The 18,760-nt window shown below is 48.6% G+C and overlaps 1 protein-coding gene across 2 annotated transcripts in view; it reads right to left on the reverse strand.

Moving 5' to 3' along the window:
- LOC146797023 (metabotropic glutamate receptor 6-like) overlaps positions 1 to 18,760 on the reverse strand; it is a 367,831-nt gene that overhangs the window by 97,249 nt on the left and 251,822 nt on the right. For both annotated transcript variants that reach the window (XM_085629614.1, XM_085629615.1), the window contains exon 9: positions 15,798 to 16,733. In XM_085629614.1, the coding sequence (XP_085485740.1) occupies positions 15,798 to 16,733 (936 nt within the window). The remainder of the gene's footprint in view (positions 1 to 15,797; positions 16,734 to 18,760) is intronic.

Here is an 18,760-nt window from a genome sequence, read left to right on the forward strand (position 1 = left end):
GTCCGGAAACAGTAACTTTTAGAAACGCTAGCATCCATAGACTTCTTCCCGCATCCCGCGTGAGAGTGCACACTCTGCACCCGATCTCCCTAGGCCTCCTGCTCCTGACCCAAGAGTCCAGTAGTGTAGTCCTAGCGATCCTGAAGCCTCTGGATCTGTTTACTTACCTGCTAGCAATTCGCATTCCACTTTTAGTGTATATGGTTTTTCGTGCCCCTCGGGCATTTGTGTAAATTGTGCAACTTGAAGTATTTTCATAAGAGTTTTGTATTGTGCTTAGCTCCCTGACTCATAAAGAGCCAGGGTAGTCTTGTTATAAATAAATATCCTTTATTTTCATAACAACTTGTGTGGTGTCCTTTCCCTTGGTGTTCAAAGGGTAAATGTGGTGGTAAAACAGCTGGCTTAACACGCCCTCTAGAGTTTAGCCTAAAGACTGCTCTTGTCCATGCTACTAGGATAGCTGGTCTATAAGGTTGACTTACAACCAATCATCAATAAGGGTCGTTTGGTATGATACACTGTGATCATTAGAATAGTGAGCACTATATATTAGGCCAACTTCACACATTGGTGAGCAGCGGTTGGGATTCGAGCTTGCTGTGTTTTGCCACACACGTATCCTAAGAACATCAGTTGAAAGATCACATAAGTACCCAGGTACATATAACTTAACTTAGAATACTCTGAGTTCTACTGAACCAGCTGTTGTAGTGTAACAGGGCTTAGCACACCCTGACTACAGCTCTTAGCAAGGGATCAGTAGGTAAACACATAGTGTAGGTAGGTGCATCACTTACACCTCACTAGAAAGCATGTCTAACCCCGGAGAGTCTTCAGAGACTCCCCTAGTGGTCATTGACCCTCCACAGGTCACGTCAAGATATGCAGCTCTTAGCTTCCAGGAGATGAGACAACTGTGTCACACCAGGAAGCTAAACCAGGGTTCTAACCCTACCATCACATTTCTGATAGGTCTCTTAGAGACTTATGATGCTAGGAGGGCCTCTAACACAGGCCCCCCTAATCCTGATGGGAACATGCCCCTCTTAGAGGGAACCCTTGGTTACCCTGACCTTGGCCTCCATGGTGAGGAGGAAGAGGAAGAGGAGTTAGCAGGGGACGAGGCAGACAAAGGTCCAGTAGAAGTCAGTAGGCTCACAAGGGCCAACTTAAGCAGGCATGAGAATGGGACTGGGGGAGCCCCAGGCCCACTCTCAGGCAGGCGTAACATTGGGAATGGACGAGTCAGGTCTCTCTCCAGAGGCTCTAACAGATCTGTTCGAACCCATGTCTCTCAGGCATCTTCTCGGGGAGGAATGACATCCCCTCAGAGAAGGGAGCATGAAGCTAAGATGAGGGAAGTCAATCTGAGGATTGAGAGGGAAGAACTTGCCCTCGCCAAAGAAAGACTTGCCTTTGCCAGAGAGCAGAAATTGAGTGGGGCAGACCCCACTGGTGGCAGCATTATCATTAGAGAGAAAGACAGGGGTTTAGACACTAGACACCTGAGTAAAATAGTGCCCCCCTTTAAACAAGGGGATGACATCCACAAATGGATGACTGCTTTGGAGAGGGCCTGCACTGTCCAGTGCGTCCCCCCAAGTCAGTGGGCAGCTATACTGTGGCTCTCCTTTGAGGGTAAAGGTAGAGACAAGCTCCTCACTACTAGAGCTGAGGATGCTAACAACTACCAAGTCCTGAAGAATACACTGATTGATGGGTTTGGCTTAACAACTGAGCAGTACAGGTTGCTGTTCAGGGACACCCAGAAGATTCAGTCTCAGGATTGGGCTGACTTTGTCGATTGTGCCACTAAGGCTTTGGAAGGCTGGTTGCTGGGTAGCAAGGTTACTGATTACACAGGATTGTATAATCTTATCATGAGAGAACAGATTTTAAACAACTGTCAGAACCAATTGTTGCATCAGCACCTTGTTGACTCGGATCTGACCTCTCCCCAAGAATTGGGAAAGAAGGCAGACAGATGGGTCAGAACAAGGGTCAAGCAGAACCAGACTCAGAACCAGGGTGGTCAGAAGAAAGCAGACCAAAAGGGTAGTAACAAGAGTGAACAAAATGACCAGAAGTCTTCGACAGGCCCCCAACAAACCAAAGAGGGTGGGGGTCAGGCTTCACAGCAGAAAAAGAAGACTCCAGAAGGCCAGTCAAAAAGGTGGTGCCAATACTGTAAAAGTAAGACTCACTGGTTTAGTGAGTGCACCAAGAAAGGAGGTCAAACTCCTGCCACTGCAGCCCCTAAGGCACCTGCACCCCCTAGTACAGCCAGCAGTGGTAGTGCACCTCCCAAGGGTATAGTTGGGTTAACCTTGGGAACTGAGGGGTGTGACGACTTAGTTGGCACACTCACTCAGGCTGTCCTTGTCTGTACAGGGGATATGGATATATCCCCTGATGCCAGTCCCAATACTTTGGGCAAATACAGGCAGACACCTTTGATCAATGGAAAAGTGGCTCAGGCCTACAGGGACACTTGTGCCAGTGTCACAATGGTGACACCTAACTTTGTGGACCCTGGACAGATCATGCTAGGTACAGATTACCTAGTGATCAATGCTAGCAATGTCACTACCCACCATAGTATGGCAATTGTTGATTTCTCCTGGGGAGGGGTAAGTGGCCAAAAGAAAGTTGTGGTTAGTTCAGATCTCCCAGTAGAATGTTTGTTGGGCAATGATTTGGAAACATCACAATGGTCAGAAGAGGAGCAAAGGACTCACATGGAAATGTTAGGCTTGCCAGCACATGTCCTCGCTGTGACTAGGTCACAGGCCAAAAGATGCCCCACTGAACAGGTGCTGGATCCTGGAATAATGGACCAGACACCTTCCAAGAAAAGGAGCAGTAAGGGTAAGGCATCGCCTTCCCCCTTGCCCCAGGTTGTGGATCAAGTCTCAGAGGAGGCTGACCTTAAAGAACTGAGGGAAACTGAGCCTAAAGAGCTTGAACCTGATCAGGTTGAGTTTCTGGGCTCAGGGGGACCCTCCAGGGAAGACCTGGCGAAGGCACAGTTAGACTGCCCCTCACTTGAACCCCTCAGACAGCAGGCTGCTGCTGAGGCTGCAGGGAACGCCACAGGTGCCCACAGGGTATACTGGGATGATGGACTCCTGTACTCTGAATCAAGAGACCCCAAGCCTGGTGCAACCAGGAGGCTGGTCATTCCCTTGTCTCAGAGGGGTTTCCTTCTTACCTTGGCCCATGAGATTCCCCTTGCAGGACACTTAGGCCAGAATAAAACGTGGGACAGACTTGTCACACACTTTCACTGGCCTCACATGAATGAAGATACCAAGGAGTTTTGTCGCTCCTGTGTCACTTGCCAAGCCAGTGGTAAGTCAGGTGGCACAACAAAGGCCCCCCTTATACCACTACCGGTGGTGGGGGTACCCTTTGAAAGAGTGGGGATTGACATTCGGTCCAATGGAACCCCAGACAGCATCAGGGCACAAGTTTATACTGGTGGTGGTGGACCATGCCACCAGGTATCCTGAAGCTATTCCCCTTAGGACCACTACAGCACCTGTTGTGGCAAGAGCCCTAGTTGGAGTGTTCTCCAGAGTGGGCTTCCCTAAGGAGGTGGTCTCTGACAGAGGTGCCAACTTCATGTCAGGATATCTGACTGCAATGTGGAAGGAATGTGGCATCAACTACAAGTTCACTACACCCTATCACCCACAGTGCAATGGGCTTGTTGAGAGATTCAACAGGACCCTCAAAGGGATGATTCATGGACTACCTGAAAAGCTCAGGCGTAGATGGGATGTCCTGATACCCTGCCTCTTGTTTGCTTACAGAGAGGTCCCACAGAAGGGGGTTGGCTACAGCCCTTTTGAGCTTCTGTTTGGGCATCCTGTAAGAGGACCCCTTTGTTTGGTAAAGGAAGGATGGGAGAGGCCTCTCAAAAAGCCTGCATCAAACATTGTGGACTATGTACTTGGTCTCCGCTCCCGGATGGCCGAGTACATGGAAAAGGCATCCAAAAACCTTGAGGCCAGCCAAGAATTACAAAAAGCTTGGCATGACCAAAAGGCTGTCCTGACTGTGTACAGGCCTGGACAGAAGGTGTGGGTGCTGGAGCCAGTGGCCCCAGCAGCGCTCAAAGACAAATGGTCTGGGCCCCACACAATCATTGAGCAAAAGGGAGAGGTCACCTACCTGGTGGACCTTGGAACTCCCAGGAGCCCCCTCAGGGTGCTCCATGTGAACAGGCTCAAGGCATATGTCGACAGGAAGGACATGGGCTTGCTCATGGCCACAGATGAGGGACAGGAGGATGAGAGTGACCCTCTCCCAGACCTGCTCACTCAGAACCCTGATGATGGGTCAGTAGATGGTGTTGTCTTTTGTGGCAGCCTCTCTGAACATCAGCAAAAGGATTGCAAACAAGTTCTTCAATCCTTTAGACATATGTTCTCTCTGACACCCAGTCAAACCAATTGGTGTACCCATGAGGTTGACACTGGGGACAGTCTGCCAGTCAAGAGTAAAATCTACAGACAGCCTGATCATGTCAGAGACTGCATCAAGACAGAAGTCCAGAAAATGTTGGAGCTGGGAGTCATTGAGCCCTCAGATAGCCCCTGGGCTAGTCCAGTAGTTCTAGTGCCAAAGCCTCACACCCAGGGTGGTAAGAAAGAGATGAGGTTTTGCGTAGACTACAGAGGCCTCAATGCAGTCACTAAGACTGATGCCCACCCAATACCAAGAGCAGATGAACTTATAGACAGGTTGGCTTCTGCCAACTACTTAAGTACATTTGACCTGACAGCTGGGTATTGGCAAATCAGGTTAGCTGAGGATGCCAAGCCCAAAACAGCATTTTCTACCCCTGGTGGGCATTATCAGTTTGTGGTAATGCCCTTTGGTTTGAAGAATGCACCTGCCACCTTCCAAAGGCTGGTGAATCAAGTTCTCACTGGGTTGGATGACTTCTGTGCAGCATACCTTGACGATATAGCTGTCTTTAGCTCCACCTGGGAGGATCACCTGGTCCACCTGAGGAAAGTGTTAGAGGCACTGCAGAAGGCAGGTCTCACTATCAAGGCCACTAAGTGCCAGATAGGGCAGACACAGGTTGTATACCTGGGCCACCTTGTAGGTGGAGGCCAGGTTCAGCCATTGGAGAGCAAGATACAGGCCATCCAGAACTGGGCTCCTCCAACCACCCAGACTCAGGTTCGAGCTTTCTTGGGCCTGACTGGATATTACAGGAAATTTGTCAGAAATTATGGATCCATTGTGACCCCACTTAACGACCTGACAAGTAAAAAAATGCCAAAGAAAGTTCAGTGGACAGCAAGCTGTCAAAAGGCATTCGATGACCTAAAGCAGGCCATGTGCACAGCGCCTATCCTAAAGAGTCCAGACTACTCCAAAACATTCATTGTCCAAACAGATGCTTCTGAGTTGGGTGTGGGAGCTGTTCTATCTCAGCTGAATTTTGATGGTCATGACCAGCCCATTGCTTTTATTAGCAGGAGGCTGACCCCCAGAGAGAAGAATTGGTCAGCCATTGAGAGGGAGGCCTTTGCTGTGGTTTGGGCCCTGAAGAAGTTGAGGCCATACTTGTTTGGCACTCACTTCAAGATTCAGACCGACCATAAGCCCCTCTTGTGGCTAAATCAGATGAAGGGTGAAAACCCCAAACTACTTAGGTGGTCCATTTCCCTACAGGGGATGGATTTTACAGTGGAGCATAGACCTGGCACTGATCATGGCAATGCAGATGGGCTCTCCAGGTACTTCCACTTAGAGCAAGAAGACTCACCTGGTCAAGGTTAGCTTATTGTCCCAAAGTTTGGGGGGGGGGTCATGTAGGAGAGTAGGGTCTGCAATCCTATGATCACCCCAGATTTTTGCTTTTTGCTTCATTGGTTTACGACTTTCCCTGGCTGTGGGCCTGCTAATCAGACCCACAGTCTAGCTGTTCTCTCTCTAAAATTGACGCACATGTACCTTAGGTGCATTTACCAATTGGAACTGGGCCACCTTATCAGTCCCTGTACCAGCATACCTTAGGTATCCAGGGCATAGGTGTACCCAGGGCCTTCCAGGGGCTGCAGCATGTATTATGCCACCCCTGGATGGCCACCCAAATCTGACACAACTGGCTGCACGACGGCTGGGGCAAGGTGGTGTCATCACCCTTTGATTTAGGTATAGTATTCCTATATCTAACCCTAAAATGGACACCTGTATTCCTATCAGTCACTCCTATGGCAGGCCTTATCAATCCTGAAGGCAGAGTGCTTGGAATCAGGTGAGATGGTGCTCTGGCCTGAGCTGAGCCCGTCTGCAGCTTGCGGAACCAAGTCCTAATAGCTGTTCCAGGATAACGCGTACCATATACTCTTAAAGTGCATTATAATCCTCGCGGTTATTTGCTAACTTTGGTCTCGCATTATCCAAGCATGTCGAGTAAGGTGTCATACGAATTGGAATACTAACCCCTCGCCAATTCTGGCGACGGGGTTAGCATTCCACCCTTCTAGAGGGACACGACATGTATGTAACTGTGAACCCCGGTTAAAGTTGACTCGAGCCTCAGCATCACAAAATGGATGCTGCCACCACAGACACAAGTCTGACCTCCTGCTGCTGGGAGTCCTTCCAGCGAGGAGAGCTTGGACAAAGGGTTTCCTGTCAGGGGCGGTGCCAGCACCATCCCAGACAGGATTTTGTGTATCCCAGGTAGGCAGGGCTGAGAGGAAGGTGACTGCAAGTGGCACCCCGGTGCTCACTGTGCATAGGCCGGCTCAAACCAGTTCCAGGGGCACCCCAGCCCCTGAGTTGGAGAGAGTCCGGACAAAGGAGAGGGGTGTAACCACCCCCCCCCCCTGGTCCCACCCATAGGCAGGACCTAGTCACGGGCCAGCCCCTTTTCTTAGGATAAAGGTAGGAGCGGGCCCCCTTCCCAAATTGGATAATTCTGAATCTTGAACTACTTTCCACGAAAGGAACTCTTGACTTTTTCTGAAGACTCTCCCTTGTGGCTAAGGAGTAGCCACCCTGCACCAGCAGGCACCACCTAAGCGCTCGCGGTTTGCTGCACGTCCATCCTCCGGATCCAGACTGACCAGCTCGACGAGACCCGGATTCCCTGCCATCTCTGACCTCTACCTACATCATCAGCCCAGCTGAGATTCGTGGGTGTGACGAGACCTGCGGGACCGGCCATCTTCAGAACCTGCACGACGCTTGCCTAGCACGACCACCGAGGGACCCTCGAGTGAGTGCTCCTGGGGTTTGAGAAGCCCTAACCCTGAGCAGCTCAAGCACCGAAGACCAGCCTCCCAGCATCCCCGAGATCTGCGTGGGGGCCCTTCTGCTCTTTGCCGCTCACCGCGTTGTTCGGTCACTTGCCCGTTGGCTAGTGGCCCTCCTAACGACGCACCACGACATTTCCGCCGCTGGTCTGGTTGCTCCAGACTGGCCCTGGCTCCCCTCCAACAGAGGAGCGCCCCGGACCCCCCTGGTCCACTCCAGACGCCATCTTGACTCCACCGCGTGGGCTTGCCTTTGCCAAGGGTTGTTGCCCAATCCTGGGTCCAGCATCGCCGACAGCCGACACCTTCGTGGGACAGCTCGCCGCCCTCCAGCCTGGACGCCGACAACGCCTCCTGCACCGAGGGACAGCAGAGTCCAGCGTCACCCACTCACCTGATCGCGGTGACTACCTCCGGTGCCATCCTGGTGCCAACCCAATCACTGGCTAGTGATTGAGAACTGAGTCCCCTCTGCTTTCAGGTCATCTCCATCCCCGATCCAGGCTTGGATCCCTCCGAATATCGACACTGGTCGCCTGCCAGCAACGCCTTCTTTCAGGCTCCATAGACTTCAACGAGGATTCCCGACGTCTTTTGAACCCTATGCAGCCGCAGCCCCTGGGCTAGGTAAACCGAGCATTCCGGTGCTCCAACGTAGGTTCACTCTCTAAGTGTCCAGATCCTTTTTCGTTTTCAGTCTAGCTGGTCGGATTCGTCCGGAAACAGTAACTTTTAGAAACGCTAGCATCCATAGACTTCTTCCCGCATCCCGCGTGAGAGTGCACACTCTGCACCCGATCTCCCTAGGCCTCCTGCTCCTGACCCAAGAGTCCAGTAGTGTAGTCCTAGCGATCCTGAAGCCTCTGGATCTGTTTACTTACCTGCTAGCAATTCGCATTCCACTTTTAGTGTATATGGTTTTTCGTGCCCCTCGGGCATTTGTGTAAATTGTGCAACTTGAAGTATTTTCATAAGAGTTTTGTATTGTGCTTAGCTCCCTGACTCATAAAGAGCCAGGGTAGTCTTGTTATAAATAAATATCCTTTATTTTCATAACAACTTGTGTGGTGTCCTTTCCCTTGGTGTTCAAAGGGTAAATGTGGTGGTAAAACAGCTGGCTTAACACGCCCTCTAGAGTTTAGCCTAAAGACTGCTCTTGTCCATGCTACTAGGATAGCTGGTCTATTAGGTTGACTTACAACCAATCATCAATAAGGGTCGTTTGGTATGATACACAGTGATCACTAGAATAGTGAGCACTATATATTAGGCCAACTTCTCACAGTCGATAGATTAACAAGCCTTTAATGACATGGTTTTTGTCTGCCGTGATCGTAAAAAGACCAGCCTCACTCCCTTCTATATCCACCCTCTCAAGGGAGCATTTTATTGACAGTTTATGGATGATGGCTACCCCCCCTCCTCTGTTCGTAGGGCGATCCAGTCTAGTGATCCCGTAAACCATGGGAAGGGCATCAAGGATCTCAGATGCGGAGTTCTCGTTCAACCAGGTCTCAGTTAAAAACATGATATCCGGTTGGTTGTCAACAAGATGGTAATGGAGCTCATATTTGTGCTTGCTAAGGGATCTGCAGTTAACTAGTGTCATTTGGAAGATGTGTTCCTTTCCATACTTTTCCTGGTTAATCATCAACGAATAGGGGCAGTGATCGCATGTTTGCGCAGTGCGGCCAATCTGTATGCTATGCGCCCATGAAATCGGTATAGGGGGACACATTATGTGTAGTTCTTTGGAAGTATATCTGTAGGTGGTTAAAAAACAGACAGGGGTTCCGGCCCCGGGTCCCATCCGGACGCGGACGGGCTTGCCTTAGGCGCACCTTCGGCACGCCCGCTGCGCGCGTCCACTGCGCGTCCTTCCTGTCATGTGCCTTAAGTAGTCCCCTCCCACCTCCACACTAGACCGCTGACTTGGCCCAGACCGGGAGACCGGAAGCACTACTCCTACCTTCCCTACCCTCCGCTCAATCGACACTGAAAAGCCATGACGGACCAGGGCGGGAGGAAAGTGCGACAATGTAAAAGCAGTGAGTGATTTTAAAAAATAAAGGTGTAATTTCACAGGATTCAGAAAGTCAGTTATTCACATATGCCCAGTAGTTATTTACCACGACCAAAGCAGGTCCCAGCAGACTATGCCACTTTCTGCCTTTCGCCGTAGCGCGTCCCTCCTGTCATGCGCCTTAAGTAGTCCCCTCCCACCTCCACACTAGACCTCTAGCTACAATCAACATATACACTAGCATACCTGGGCTGAGTGAGTACTGTCAATCTGCTTTATCACTGCATGGACTAGTACTGTAGTACTCTCAGACTCTTATATCTGTGCTCAACATACACACTGACATACCCAAGCTGAGTACGGTCACTCTACTGTATCACTGGACTACATGAACTAGTACCGTAGTACTCTCAGACTCCTATGTCTACACTCAACCTATATGCTAACAAACCCAAGCTGAGTACTATCTACCTACAGTATCACTGCATGACGTAGTACCATAATACTCTCAGACTCCTATACCAACACTCAAAATATACACTGACATACCCAAGCTGAGTACGGTCACTCTACTGTATCACTAGACTGCATGAACTAGTACCGTAGTACTCTCAGACTCCTATATCGACACTCAAAATATACGGTGACATACCCAAGCTGAGTACGGTCACTCTACATTATCACTGCATGAAGTAGTACTGTAGTACTCTCAGACTCCTACAGTGACACTCAAAATATACTCTGACATACCCAAGCTGAGTACAGTCACTCTACTGTATCACTGCATGAAGTAGTCCCATAGTACTCTCAGACTCCTATATCTACACTCACCATATACACTGACATACCCAAGCTGCGTACGGTCACTCTGCAGTATCACTGCATGAAGTAGTACCGTAGTACTCTCAGACTCCTATATCTACACTCAACATATACACTGACATACCCAAGCTGCGTATGGTCACTCTGCAGTATCACTGCATGAAGTAGTACTGTAGTACTCTCAGACTCCTATATCTATACTCAACATATACACTAGCATAGCCGAGCTGAGTAATGTCAATCTGCTTTATCACTACATGGACTAGTACCGTAGTACTCTCAGACCCCTATATCTATACTCAACATATACACTCACATACCCAAGTTGAGTACGGTCACTCTACAGTATCACTGCATGAACTAGTACCGTAGTACTCTCAGACTCCTATATCTACACTCAACATACATACAAGCATACCCAAGCTGATTACTCTGAATGTACTACATCTGTACTCACCATATGCACTGGTACTTTCAATGTACTACATCTGCACTTAACATATACCCTGGCATCCCCGAGGTAAGTACTCTTGTGCTATCTCTTGGCCCAGAGCTCTCCTGTGGTGGGGGGGGGGGGGTTGAATTGGTCTTAAGGGGGAGGAGACTGCCAGGTCCTGGATAAAAGGAGTATGTATTCTGCCCCGAGGGAACAGAGATAAACGACACGCGTACAACAGGGCTGTGTTTTGGTGAAACAAAACAGAGTGACTATGAGCAGCCCTGTGATTGGCTGTCACTAGTGTCTTCCTACACTCATGTCATGTCTGGGAGTGGGTGTCAAAGTGGTGGTGGGGGAGGGGAAATACAAAGGGTTTCAAATAACCCTCAAATTCCCTCCTTCCATTTCTGATAAAGGATCACGCGGTGGCTAAGTTCACACTTTTTGGGAGTCCAGGCTGCCCTAGCTTGTTTGCATTTTTAAAAGGGATAACGAAATAGAACTGAAATGTCTGAATTCCTAAATATGCTCAGAGCTGCCAATTTTATATAATAATTGTGATCAAATATGTTTGCTATTATTGCGGGCCCAATCATTAGTTTTTTAACACAAGGTAAAGGGGGGGAGGGGGCACAGGATTAAATATTTTGAAGAATAGTTGTACTGTGTGTGTCCTCGCTGCATGCACTGGCGAGACTAGCTACGCACACTCCACGCGCACTGTATGGGCTGACGTGTCTGAGCTGTGGGCTACAGCCTATAGTGTCTTTGCTCACTATACGCACGATATAACCGAGCCATGTACTAAGGGGCTTATTTACAAGTTCCTTGCGCCACTTTTGCGTCATTTTTAACATGAGAATGGTAACGCAAAAGTGGCGCAAGGGGCTTGTAAATAAGCCCCTAAGAGTGTACTGTAACTGCGTAATGCTCCCAATATTCAAAAAGGAACCAAATGGGGAGTAGAGAGGTACCACTCAACGTGAGTAGTGGAGGTGAATACATCCTCCCGAACTTACATTTATAAACATAGGGATCCACCCACAGGTATGTATGTACGTCAAATCCTCCCAGATTGAGTATGCATCCCCACAGTGGTGGAAAATACACACAAGTTGTTTAAATATCCCTCACACACCAAAAGGGCCCTTGGTGTCATGCTTCATCATAGGGGTCTTCCCACCCCTCTAGGGGACGGGGCATGCTGCGACCTGCGTATACGCGGGAGCACTGTTGTTGTGAGACAACTATGTGTTGTGTAGGGATGTGAGAGGAAGGGTGAGGAGTGGATGGGAAAGTAAATTAAAAAATACCTGGCTCGTTGGTCAAAAAACCTTTAATATACCTTAGAGCTGGAATCATTAAAGTGTGGGGAGGAGGTGTATATGCCTCAATGAACTATGCCTCCTATATCTGCCGACATGATTCGAAGCTCTCCAAGCTTCTTCTTCAGGACCATAAGGATCCCTTCCTATACTCACAGTATACAGTAGTGATGTGTTATCTATTCATCATAATAGTGATAAATGTAAGGTGTAAGGAAAATACTGCAGGAGAAATTACTGCATGTAGTCATGAAGCCTCAATGGGTCTTTGTAGTCGTTAACCTGCAAAAAAAGGGAGGGGAAAGAGGACGTACTTTACAAGCCAAATACTTAGTCCACTGTGAGCATTGGTGACCTGTACACAATCTGTGACATAAGGTTCCATAAAATTAGTTTTAGTGAGACAAATGTGTCCTGGCGTTAAAATAAATAAAGGACGATGAAAAGAGACAAACACACACAGAACATAAAGCACACACTCTAGTTACAAAGGACTATTGTTGATGAGCCCATAGAATTCATGAAAGGGTATAGCCTGTGTTGTAGTGCTATATTGGTGTCAAGGCAACGGAAAACAAACTACTTGAGAATTGTAAGGATTATGCACAATGAGCCTTGAACGGGTGGAGGGAGTGCCTGATAGGCTATCTAGGAGAGAAAATTGTTCTTTTTTTACCAGAGAGGAATATCCAGTAGTCCAAGGCGATATCCTAGCTAAAACAAAGTTCCTACCGGCTATGTCGTACTTACGACTCCTGGGAAAATGCCCTGCCTCGTGCGACCTCCCCGACGGCTCCGCTGGATAACTGAGTCGTACTCAGGGCGGGGATTAAATACGATAGTTAATTGAAGTTTCGGCCTCAATTACGGTAGCGTGAAACGCTTGTGGCAGCACCTGTTTGTGGCCGCATGGGTAGGAGGGTTGTGCTGACTCTGCCTATGGTCAACCGGAAGCAGAAATCAAAAATGCGATCGTATTTTACGGGAGAATTGTGCCTAAGAGGATAAAAATATTCGGAAAATTATTCGAAAAATTGGCCCTGTTGTTAGACCTGCAAAATGGTCAATAAGCGAGGATCCGAGTGTGAAATGCGCTTAGTTTACACCCGGCGTGACCCGGAAGTGAGGGAAAGGGGGTGAAAAAAGGAAAGAAAGACTAGACATCCTACTGGAATGTCAAGTAGAGCACGAGACAGACTGTTTATGTACATCATGATGTGGTAAATAAAACAGATGTCGCGTGTAGAAAATAATGAGCGCATAAATAATTTAAAGCAATCAGCAAAGTTGGTATATTGGCTTTTTAGACGCGGGCACGTTATTGTGGCTACACTCACCCATTGATAAAACCAATAATAGGATTGATTATATACAGGCTATTAAGATGCGGGCACGTGTCCAGTTGTGGGGTCAGGATGGTACTAGAAGTGCTGATCCATCATTGCAAATGTGGGACCAATAGTAGGGTGGGTTACCTAATATAGTGTGCGTACATACATACCTGTGGGTGGATCCCTAATGCGCCCAACAGCCCAAGACATATCTCAGCCGTGCGCTATAAATGTACGCTATGTTTGATTTGATAAAACAAAAATCTAAAGTGCGCGAATACCAGGAGCGTCTTGGCGCTAAGAAACCTAAGACAAACTAACCAGAGGACGTATAGGGTTACGACGAAAGAGAAAGCCAAGATTACCGCTGTCTCCAAAATCGAAGAAGATTCGACTGACTTTTGGCGATGTTCACAATACATCAGTGGCCTACTGTCTGCAAAGCATGATTTCTGCACATTTCTATGTGCACTGTATGTTCTCTTGGGTTACTGTAAATACTACAGTCTTAGGTTGTACAATCTCTAATTCTATGGTACGACTTTAATGTACATGCCCTATCTGGGTGCACTGTCTACTCTGAGCGCTATACTGTGACTGCTCTACAAATCATCACTGCGTATACTGCCCCACTCTATGGGCTTTAGGAGTCCCATGCTATTGCATTACTACATAAGCTCTCTACATACAGAGTACACATTCTAGCTATATCTTCCATGACGCCTGCCCTGTCTGTCTATACATCTGTGTTCTCTGGATATGCCGTCCATACGGTTTTTATCACCTCTAATTTCCATTGCACCACTTTCCTCAATCTATAAACTCCATACTGCCCATTTGCCCTATAGATATGCTGTCCATACTCTAGCCCTGGGCTTATCATCTTTCCCCTGAATATATTTACCTTTGCTATGCATGTCTCCTATGGATACACTGTCTATACTGTACTATAAGGTTTAAGACCTATGCATTTTATACTATTGCTTAACTGCCCTTATATTCTCTCTCTGATAAACTCACCATACTGAAAAGTGATGCACAAATGATTACCTTGATACTATTAAGTTACTCCAAAACATGCTCTCCTGGGCCAGACTTGTTTACTCTCTTTGCTGGACTGCGCTCTCTGGATGCACAAGTTCATACTCCAACCCCTGGGGCCTGGGATCCCTCGAGTGCATGTCTTTGTTGTACGTGTGCTCTACCAACAGCTTGTCCTTACTCCAGCCTTGAATTATAGAATCTGCAAGTTCCTCACTCCTTCTTCCCTGTACCTGAGTGCACTGTCCTTACTCCACAGTGTAACTACTCATGCTTTACTATATATATGCCAGTGGTGGCTCCTCCGCTAAGGCGGAGGAGCGTTGCCCCACTGCTTTTAGGCAGTGCAAAGTAACAATAAAATTATAATTACTCAATGTTATTATCATTTTATTTTTTCTTGTTGCACACGCTGCAGTTTTGGGGGGGTGTGGCTGCACTGCTGACTGGGGAGGAGTGGTTTTCACTCCCTAAGTGCGCATGAATGTTTGGCCGGCCGTCTCGAGCCAGCCACGCATTCATGACCACTTAGCATGTTCTCCACCTAGGGTGCAATTACAGCCTGGGTGGAGAACAATGCAAAGACCCCCATTCCCCGTCTGAACGCCGAACCACAGCGGTCAGACCAATCACAACGCTGCATTGCAGCATTGTGATTGGCTCAGGGGAGCCTGGATGCTTCCTGTCCCAGCGAGAAGGAGAAGTGGAGAGATGCGACGAGGAGGACAATGCGAGGAATTAAGTTTAATTTGATTTTGTATTTACCCCCAAATCTCCCGCCTCCCCACTCCACCACCCCGATCCGTGCCAGCCACCACTGACATATGCTCTCTCGATATACTTCTACTATGGATTCCCAAAGCTTGACATGTGCTACCCTGGTCAGGTGTAAGTTACAAGGCACAAGTCAGTTGTGCAACCTTCCAGTTTCCCACTAGACCATTTGTCCACTGGCAGCCTCACATGAGGGTAACCCATGTCTAGGGGCACTGGATTTATGCAATTCTGTGGCTGTGGCATTTTCCACTTGTCTATGGATTTGCCATATAATCTATCACCTGCTGCATAATTTGCATATTTTAACAAAAAATTATTTCTACCTTAACTCAATCAAAAGTTGCAAAAAATGGCAAAACATGTTGCCATGCAAAGCCCTTCGCAAAGATTTACTGATCACGTATTAGTTGCTTATTGTATCTGTATTTATTACTTATCATGCACATTTATGCCACGGTTTCATGGCACCATATTGCTGTATTTGGGTGTTAAATTGGCATTAACTAGGTGTAATATTTGCCCAGACAGTGTTAATCTGTGAAAAATCGCAGAATATTGAGCTACTAGTTGAGAAAATCTGCTGCATTGTAGCTCATACATTTGTCTTTTCTTGACGCATCATTTAGTCAACGTAGAGCATAATTTAGTCAACCCGGCACATAATTTAGTCCTCCCCTGTTGCATAATTCCAGTGACCCTGCCAATCAACCAGAAATCAAACACAGTAGCAGAGGGGCAGTTCAGGCCTACCTTGTCGGCCGACTGTGCAGTGCCGAAGAAGATGGGCACGAAGGCCAGCCAGATGATGCAGGTGGTGTACATGGTGAAGCCGATGGGCTTGGCCTCGTTGAAGTTCTCGGGCACGCCACGCGCCTTGATGGCATAGACCGTGCACGTGACCATGAGCACGATACTGTAGCTCAGGCAGCAGATGAGTGACAGGTCGGACATGTCGCACTTCAGGACTCCCTGGGCGAACTCGGGGTTGGGCGTGCGCTGCTCCTCGTAGTCGATGACACTGTGCGGGGGGCGCACACCCAGCCACACCACCACAGCCACCACCTGCACCGAGATGAGGCTGAAGGTGATGGCCACCTGGGAGCCAGGGCTGATGAAGCGAGGAGGTGTCACCGACTTCTTGCCCTGCTCGAAGATCCTGTAGATGCGGTTGGTCTTGGTCAGCAGGGCTGCATAGCTGATGCACATGCCCAGGCCCAGGAAGAGGCGGCGGAAAGCGCACACGACCACCCCAGGCTCTGCAATCATCAAGAAGGTGATGGAGTAGATCAGGAAGAGGCCGGTGAGCAGCACGTAGCTGAGCTCGCGCCCTGACGCGCGCACCATTGGCGTGTCGTTGAAGCGTATGAACGTGACGATGATGAAGCTCGTGGCCAGGATGCCCAGGATGGCTAGGAAGATGGGCAGCACGGCCCAAGGCGAGTGCCACTCCAGTTTGACAATGGGGATGGGGCGACAGGCGGTGCGGTTGAGACTAGGCCGCATGTCAAAGGGGCACAGCTCACAGTTGAACTCGTCCATTTGGTACTGGTAGCCGTCGCACAGCTCACAGTGCCAGCAGCAGGGCACTCCTTTCACCATCTTCTTGCGCTGGCCGGCCTCGCAGGGCAGACTGCAGACGGAGGACGGGATCTCGCGCTCGCCACCAGCCCATTGCATCTCCTCGATCTGTTGGGGCAAAGAGGATAGGGGAAAAGGACAAGGGGCCAAGGGGCCAAGGGGAGGTGCCAAGGAACAGAATGAAGTATCAGGGGGGTGGGTGAATGAGACACGGAGGAAGACAGCGATAGGACATGAGAGTGGGGGAGATGGTGAAAGAGGATGGAGAAGAGAGTGAAAACACAGAAAAGTGGGAGAGATTGCAAGAAATGAAGGGCACAGAGAAGAGAGGGCAAGAGCAGGTGACCAGAAGGAGTGAAATGTTGGGGAGAATTGAAAAAGGAACAGTAAGAGAGAAGGCAAATGATGAGCAACACAATTTACTCCTTAAAGGTCTAAAAACAAACACATGTAATGCCCCAACAGTTCCCGTATCTTTCTTCAAAGCAAACAACCATTTTCATGTGGCTCGTCCTACCTGCCTGCAGGAGCTATGTGCTGGGCCCCTGCTGGGCCCTATCCACCCCCTCTTGGGTAGACCCTGCCCAACTCCAGCAGACCATTAGAGGCACTAGATGTTCCTTTTATGTCCAGAGAAATGAAATCAGCCAAGTAAGACACTACAAGCTCCCTGTAGGCCCTGCCTAACTCCATGTGCCAAGTACAGACACTACATACTCTAAGTAGGTCCTGCCTAACTCTAGTAGCAATGTATACAACACTACAGGTCCCTGTAACCCCAGAAGCCATGTACAGACACTTCAGGTTCCTGTAGGCCCTGCCTGACTCCATGAACCATGTACAGACACTTCAGGTTCCTGTAGGCCCTGCCTGACTCCATTGACCATGTACAGACACTTCAGGTTCCTGTAGGCCATGCCTGACACCATTAACCATGTACAGACACTTCAGGTTCCTGTAGGCCCTGCCTGACTCCATTAACCATGTACAGACACTTCAGGTTCCTGTAGGCCCTGCCTGACTCCATTAACCATGTACAGACACTTCAGGTTCCTGTAGGCCCTACCTAACTCCAGCAGGCACTTACAGGCACCATGCACACTCTTTTAACTTTTTTTTAAGTTTCCAACTTGGTGAAGTTTTGGCAGTGTTTACAAGCTTTTATTTGCCGGAAAAACCCTGAATAAAAATGGGGGAATTCTCATGTAGAAATGATTTAGTTGAAACATTCTTCCGGAAAATATTTTTTTGGGGGGGAGGGGGGGGGGGGGTGTAATTTACACTTGCAGACAAAGTTGACAACATTTGCAATCTGCCCATTCTGCGAAGATTGTCAACTTTGAGATACTTTTGTAGACAAAATTACAATTTGGCCACTCCTTATTAGAGTGAGTTTCCAAACCACGGTATCATTTCCAGAGTGGGGGATCCTTTTGCTGTTGTTCGCACCATCCCTTGTATAGGTGGTCCTGGGCATTACGTGTCACCAGTGGGGTGTCACGGCACCAGCTCCTTTCCCTTCATCTTTGAGGTGTGGTTATTTTATCGCCGTGTGGGGTCCTCCCCCAGTGTCCCTTGAAAGATCTGCTCTCAGCCACCTGGCTTTACCCAACATTCCTTCCTCCAGACTTGTTGCCTCCCTGGATGTTGTAATGTTGACATGTTGTCCTCTAAGAGCTCAGATTTTTCTAAAGCGCCCTAGAACCCCTCCGTGTGGACTCTCACTGGCACATGTTGCTGGATCTACCCCTGAAGTTGGTATTTCTTGAGTGGGATGTGTTGGAGCAGTCAACCATTTGTAAAAGAAGCCACAGACCACCACATGTCTGTTTTGGGGGATCTTCAGATACATTTCTTTTGATTCTTGACCACTAGTTTCCCTTTAGTATAGAATGAACTCATGGGGTTCTCCTTCCGTTTGTACGGCTTCTGTCTTTTCAATTTTTTGTCTTTGTGCATGAGTCCGCAAGGGCAGTCGGGATGGCTAATTGGATAGGCTCCTGACCCAAACATGGAATGTCAGGTCTACCTACTGAGCATGTATGATCTACATAATCTGAGGGACAGCTCAGATGCTTGAAAACTGAGCTTGTGTGAACCATGCATCCTTCAAAATGTTAACTATGTGTACAGTG

Source organism: Triturus cristatus, chromosome 10, assembly GCF_964204655.1.
Source record: "Triturus cristatus chromosome 10, aTriCri1.1, whole genome shotgun sequence".
In the NCBI taxonomy this organism is placed as follows: domain Eukaryota; kingdom Metazoa; phylum Chordata; class Amphibia; order Caudata; family Salamandridae; genus Triturus; species Triturus cristatus.